Raw genomic sequence first — 6,876 nt, 5'->3', positions numbered from 1 at the left:
CAGCTGGTGTGATGAAGCAGCTGACAGGATGTAGAGCAGATAAACATGCAGGGCGTCGTGAGGACAAACAGTAGAAGAAGAAGAACAGAGATGTGAGGAGGTGTGAGCCTCATTACATCATCATCATTCCAGGAGAGGCGCTGAGCTTTTATTGTGAAGGGCAGAACTTCTATCTTTGTGCTGTAGAAGAAACAACAACATGGATCCATGAGGGTCCATCAGAGACCTACAGAGCTGAGACTCATCGGAATGCTTGTAGGCTTTAGCTTTTTTGGTAGCTCCTCTATTAGCATTAGCCTCCACCGAATGTTTCCTGTAGCTGCTGATCAGAATGTACACCCAAACTACAAAACTGGTTTTACTTTCTCAACATTATATCTGATATCTGAGTCCACCATCATCACACAGCAGCTCTGCAGGAAGCAGCTCTCCTTTCAAATGTGTTGAAACCGGTCTGAACTAAAGTCTGGCCCTGGCCCTGAGAAAGCAAGGTGTGGTTTTGCCTTCATTAGCTGAATGTATTTGTCTGTTATTGTGCCTGAGGTGCAGATCAGAGTGGATTTGTAATGCAGAAGTCCTGAAGAAAGCAGAAAGGGTTCACAAGCTGTTCACAAACTCAATCTTGCCTCTTTTACTTTTATGCTGATTGATTCAGTTTCTCATTTAGAGAAGAGGTGATATTATGAGAATAAAGACAAAATAGTTTGAAGTATTTTGAGTTGTAATGTTTGAAGAGTAAAGCCTGATGAGCCTGTTATGATCAGAGCAAACAGGAAGTAGCCTGCGTGTCACAATCAATATGGATGATCTGTTTATTTTTTTCTCTAAAGGTGAACATTGAAGTGTGTGTGTGTGTGTGTGTGTGTGTGTGTGTGTGTGTGTGTGTGTGTGTGTGTGTGTGTGTGTGTGTGTGTGTGTGTGTGTGTGTGTGTGTGTGTGTGTGTGTGTGTGTGTGTGTGTGTGTGTGTGTGTGTGTGTGTGTGTGTGTGTGTGTGTGTGAGAGAGAGAGAGAGAGTGATGGGGGGGGGGGGGGGGTCCAGAAGCAGAGTGAATTCATGAATCATTACCTGCAGGACAACAATGCACCAAACTGCATGACTGATGGCATACTGGAGCACTTGCACAGTAAAGTTCTGTCTTATCCTTTGACTGTGTCTTGGATTATCACGCCTTCCTTCTCAATATATGACAAAAGTCTTTATTCTCCTAATATTGCTCTCAATGTTTCTCACAGTGCTTGGCCCTGATCCTGATTCTCTGTCGTGGTTTTTGTGTGACAGTATCTCATCGATCTTTAGACAACCCTGTGTGTGTGTTTGTGTGTGTGTGTGTGTGTGTGTGTGTGTGTGTGTGTGTGTGTGTTCTAAGTAGGGACTGGCGTTGGTGATGCAATTTTGTTGGACCCTAATTAAACGATGGAATGAAATTGATGAGGTGGAATTGTTTCCTGACAGGTTTTCATTTCATTCGATGCTGTTTGCTCATTTTTGTGTGACGTTTCAGAGCAGAGTTCTGTCCCAGTACAGCTTATTATTTAGTCTGCATGTTTTGTTTTTCATCTGCACTGAAATCCTCTGCAAAATGTGATCTAGTTTGTGTTTATTGAACTTCCAATTCATGAATAAATCAGTGCCAAATGTTTTGCACAACCAGGAATCTGCCTTCCATGTTCCTTGTGTAATGATCAGATCAGTGGGGTTGGTTAGTGTGTGATATGAAAAGTGTTGTTTTTCTGTCGTATCAAGCCAAGCCGCCTATTAATAGATGAAGACCCTACACACCCACAGTTCTAAAGTGTCTCCTCACGCTGACCAAGGTTCCAGTGTCAGTTTTGCGCAAAACAGGTGAATATTTCAAAAGTGGACCAAATACAGATGTTGCATTGTTTATGCAAATACATTTTGTTTTTCTCCTTCTGTGTTATTAAGATGAGAAGTAAACATGGAGCAGTTTTCCACCATCTCGTGGCTCTCTGGGAATTGATAATCATTCTCACCTCAATGTTTCTGCTCTAATGAAAGAAAAGAGCAAGTGCAGGTTTCCACTGACGACATGAGCATTCAGACAGACAAACATGAATCAGCTCAACTGTAGGCCATTGTCCCAATATTTACTCCGTTGACCCAAAAAACAAGACTTCATCTTAGATTTCCGCCAGCTGCTACAGCTCGCTTTGTTTGTGTCGTTTCCATTTGTAACAGCGGTGTGCTTCTGTCCCTTGGGTCAAGAAAACAAACATTCCAATTCAACATGTGTTTACACCTTTGGGCACACATGTGGTTAAGCGTTGCTGGTGTTAGGGCCTTGGGTCTCCATAGACAGACTGACGCCTAGGCGTTGTTCTGGTGGCTGAATTGGTGCGATGTCAAGTGAGGGGATGATCTCTTTGTGGCGTCACTTCTCCTTCACTGGTATATCAAATAAACAAATAAAAACTCAAAGTAAACATGATTGGCCTCATGTGATTTTGCATTGATACAGATTCAAATGATGAATTTTAGATTCCCTCAAAGGCCTTGAATAACTCTTTGGTCTGTCTCATGTTGTGCGCTGTGCAGGTTCTCATCTGCGTATCTCAGCCCTCCAGGATGGATTAGATTAGGTATGTATACAAAGAAAGCAGGATGTAGCTAATTGATTGCCAATGAGTGGTGAGACCAGTTTTAATATTTGCAGAAGAAGATTCTGTATTACAGCATGAGATCTTAAATAAGTCCTCAGGGGATCAGGTTAGTATAAAGGTGCAACGGGATCGTCTCAGACAGACAGAGGAGGAAGGAAGCCATCCACTGTGGTAAGCCCTCTTTACTCTCTGAATATGTTTGGAGAACTTTTATTCATATTGTTGCTAAAGACAAAATAGGAGATGTTTCATTTCTGCTAAAGCTAAATATCTCTTACATCTGAGGACAGAGCAGCAAATCTGTTGATAGTTTGGACCAGGTGAGAGTTTTGTTATGACCCTATGAAAGTGTAACTTCAGTATAACGCTTGAGTTAACGTATTCATTTAGGTCCAAATGATGTCGTTCATGTGTTGATGAGGAATGAGATGCTGGATGAGTCTGGCTCTTGTTGCTAACAGAGATGAATTGTGTGATGTTTCCAGTTGTGTCTTGCTGTGAGTATCGGTTAGCCCTGAGCCATGCATCTCGCTGTGTTGACTGGCATTCTTATGCTGGTGGTGGCGCAGTACGCTGGAGTCGGTAAGAACCATACAGTCACAAATACACCAGAAGGAACCAGGAACCCAAAACTGACTCACTTGTTTTTACATTACAGATGGCACATTTAATGTGAATCCCAAAAAGTGCCCGCGTGCTACACCTTGTTCACAACGCGGATGGTTCCGCATGGATCGCCATCGCTGCATTAAATTTTTCTTTCTGTGGAAAACCTTTGCCCAGGCACAGGTAATACAAACACACACTCGTATCAGAAACAGACTCTGAATGTTACCTCATCATGTTCAGGCAGCTGTGGTAATGAAAAGTGATTCTTGTTTTTATTACTGCCAATTTCAGAATATCTGTAAACGACAAGGTCGTGGTGGTGGGCTGGTAGAAATTTACAACAAATGGAATTTAATTAAAGTGACGTGCCTGACGGTGGCCAGTGGCCATTTTTTCCGCACCTGGATTGGAGCAAAAAGGACATATGTAAGTAGCAAATTCCTTGGATTAATCATAAAACAGCTGTGGAAGAAATTTGCACACAGGGCTCAGACCTCCAAGTCTGCACACGCCTCTTAATGTCATTTTTATCACAGAAAATAATTGGAAATGTGGATATAATGACTGTAAGAATGTTTTTGGTCATTAATCATTACGACATAACTGTTTTCTTTCTTTAGACTCACCTCTCGATAAGTTATAGATGGCTGAATGGAAGGAAAATGACGTACAGTAACTGGGCCCATTGGCAACCTGACAACTTCTTTGGCCGGGAGGGCTGCCTGGAAATGAATTATAAGGGTAAGTCAATAGAAAACATGTAAGAGAAGTTACATTCCATAGAAATAGATGAAGAAGGTGAAGATGATCAAAGGAGTTTCTGGATGTAAAGTGAACTTCTTCTGTTTAATTCTGTGTTCTGAAAGGTGACGAGCCAAAAGGCCCAAGTTCACTGCAGTCTGAAGTCACATTGATAATATTGCTTTCTGATGAATTTGGTTTGTGTCTTTGACCAAAACAATCCTCATGACTTTTGTCAACATAACCACTGGTTGATCTCAAGTCAGTCAAATCCTGGAAAACGCTCTTGATTTTTGGAAACTCATTGATTGTGTTCTTCTCTTTAATATGACATGGACCTCCTGTCTAGTCATAGATTCAGAATTAAAACTCTGTCAAATGTTAGCGTATAGAAATGTTCCAGAGGAAATGTGACTCTCTGTGATCCTAACATTCCTGAATGTGACCCTTTTTTTTCCAGCCTGGGGAGCTTGGAATGACGGGCCATGCCACTACCAATGGCCCTTTGTGTGTAGCAAGATTATGTAAACATCATTGTGATGTTCACATTTAAATTCAGTGTCAACATGAAGACCTGATCACATGCTTCTACTCCTGCTACTTTTCTTCCTTTACTGCAATAAATCTTGAGCATCAGCAAACGTGTTGTCAGTTCTTTTGTGATGGTGGAGGTTCCCACTGTACATCTGTGCTCCTGTCCTCATTGCACAACACTTAGCTTATAACTAACCAAAAGCACTCTAAAATTTTATTCTATTCAATTTTATTTATATAGCAGCATATCACGTTATCTTGAGGCACTTCACAGAGCAAAGAAACGTTATAGTCCTTTACACAATAACAACGACACACAGATGTAGTCCACTGTCAGTAAGTTTACAAAGTCGAACATACGCCATCTTTTACGTTCAGAGATGACGCGATTGGGGCTGACGTCGTTAAAAGGTGAGATTTTGCTGTCGCCTTCAGTACACAAGCTGTGAAAAAGTGTGAACCAGCTCACTCAGCTAAAGCTTTTATGGAGTTTAGAGGAATTCCAGAGGATTGAGAAATTATTGAATGACAAAAAACATTTTAATATAAAAATTGTATTAGTTTATTTTCACTGAAAAGTTGATATTTCTGACTTTAAGAAAAACATATTTCAGTTGCTTGATGGCATCCAGTACATAAAAATCCATTAAATATCTCATAAAAGTCAATAGAAATTACACAAAATCACTGCATATTCTTTTTTCACTGCATCTGTTTCAGCACAAATGACACTTAACCACGGTCCACCTACAGGCAGAGGGATGGCGTGCAGCTGAAGCCTCGTGCAGCTGAAGCCTCGTGCAGCTGGAGCCTCATGCAGCTGAAGCCTCGGGCAGCTCGTCACACTTCTGTGGTTTTGTCACGTTTAATTTCACTGAGGGGGAAACAACACAAATGTACAACTCCAGACTCCAAAACACACAGAAGGTCTTTAAACAAACTTAGATCTTCATCTTACTTTGTTCTTGTTTTTAAAGAGAACATTTTAAGGGAATCCAAGACATCTAGAAATAAATTGTAACTTTTAATGCATCGTATTTTCTTTACGGTTCTAGAAATTAAAACAAAAATATCCAGGACATCAAGTCAAAATGTTCAAAGAATAGAGTTGTAATGTTGAGGAAAAAATCCATGTTTTTTGGAAACAAATCTAGGGAAATATCAAATTCTTCAAATGAATCCAAAGCATCTAATTGTATTAAAAAGTGCTTCACGGGCGTTTTATGTTTTTATATCGTTTGCAAGTTAAAAGTGAGAAAGTGCGCCGCCAGTGATGCTTTTGACTTCTTACCGTAGCTCCTCCTTCAGCCGCCTCAGTTTGTCTTGCAGTCTCTTGTTTTTCACGTGCATGGGGCAGCTTGGAACGAACCAGGCAGCCACAAACTTACACACCACCACCACATGCTGAGGAGAGGAAGAAGGAGACTCCTCATTCAGCAATACTTCTCTTACCCCAAGGCATGAGCACAAGATAAATGTCTGTGTCCCAGCGTGTTGGTACGACACATGGCGGATGATGAATCCCACCTGATCGTAAACTAAATGTACGTTTGAGTGGTTAGACGTCAAAATAGAAGCAAACCAGCGGCACTGCGTGTAGCTTGCGCTGAAACCACTAGAAGACGGGCCAGCAGACGCAGGGCCAGAATGGTATGTAGAGATCTACCATGGCAGGAATGTCGGCTTTAAGTCCAGTTTGCACGGTGCAGTTGCTGAGCTTTGAGGAAGTTATCAGAGTTTTTCTTTCCACATGTGACGCACGTACCTCAAACAGAATGACGAAGGCAAAGCGAACAGCCAACACCAACCAGAACTGAGCTGTCAGAGTGTAGTCTTCTTCACTCCTGTAGTCTCTGTAGCTGCACACAAACACAACAATCCTCGTCTTAACCACAGAGCTAACCTGCGTAAGACAGCTGCCTTTCGTACCCCTGAAACTCGTATTTGAGCCCACGTAAGCTCAGTAAGGCACAAACAAAGGCTAAATACCTCCTAAATGCTCCTACGTACACTGTCAGTTACCTGTTCTGCTCTGAGTTTACCACTTCAGCAACCGTTTGTTTCCAATTTCCAAGTTGCCGCATGCAGCATTGAGCTGATCTTCTCACCTGCACTGTGTGACGTTGAAACCATTCTCTGTGATCATCTGCTTGTCAAGGAAGTCCATCTGAACAGCCTGGTGTTGCAGGGAGGCCACAGACAGCGTGTCGTTGATGTAGCCCTGCATGCAACTGCATAGACAGGACAGAGTCGAGCTACAGGACAGAAGCACCTCAGGGTTCTCTGTTACTGTGGATGAAACGTCACTCACGGCATGTCTGTGGTTCCGTTGGCACAGGGTCCAAAGCGGTACTTGTAGACGAGGCGCG

General features: G+C 42.1%; 2 protein-coding genes and 1 long non-coding RNA gene across 4 annotated transcripts in view; 1 reads left to right on the top strand and 2 right to left on the bottom strand.

Annotated features, from left to right (window-relative positions):
- The window catches only part of tssc4 (tumor suppressing subtransferable candidate 4), a 94,966-nt gene that overhangs the window by 72,896 nt on the left and 15,194 nt on the right, over positions 1-6,876 (bottom strand). The window lies entirely within an intron of this gene.
- LOC142989112 (uncharacterized) lies at positions 273-4,754 on the top strand. The gene is made up of 4 exons (XR_012960654.1): positions 273-1,844; positions 2,559-3,658; positions 3,853-4,030; positions 4,114-4,754. It is a non-coding gene; the product is annotated as an uncharacterized LOC142989112 (long non-coding RNA).
- The window catches only part of ano9b (anoctamin 9b), an 11,889-nt gene continuing 10,055 nt past the window's right edge, over positions 5,043-6,876 (bottom strand). Inside the window, exons 20-25 of one of the 2 annotated variants that reach the window (XM_076138510.1) lie at positions 6,819-6,876; positions 6,616-6,738; positions 6,273-6,366; positions 5,799-5,911; positions 5,319-5,381; positions 5,043-5,286 (exon numbers count right to left, since the gene is read on the bottom strand). The exon at positions 6,819-6,876 is cut by the window's right edge and continues 87 nt beyond it. In XM_076138510.1, the coding sequence (XP_075994625.1) occupies positions 5,348-5,381; positions 5,799-5,911; positions 6,273-6,366; positions 6,616-6,738; positions 6,819-6,876 (422 nt within the window). In that variant the 3' untranslated portion in view covers positions 5,043-5,286; positions 5,319-5,347. Of the gene's footprint in view, positions 5,382-5,798; positions 5,912-6,272; positions 6,367-6,615; positions 6,739-6,818 lie in introns of both variants that reach the window. The other variant, XM_076138508.1, reaches the window with a different exon arrangement.

The sequence above is a fragment of the Genypterus blacodes genome, unplaced genomic scaffold (assembly GCF_046128005.1).
Source record: "Genypterus blacodes isolate CSIRO-AG114 ecotype Tasmania unplaced genomic scaffold, CSIRO-AGI_Gbla_v1 ptg000371l_1, whole genome shotgun sequence".
In the NCBI taxonomy this organism is placed as follows: Eukaryota; Metazoa; Chordata; class Actinopteri; order Ophidiiformes; family Ophidiidae; genus Genypterus; species Genypterus blacodes.
This window is presented reverse-complemented; position numbering and strand designations above follow the sequence as displayed.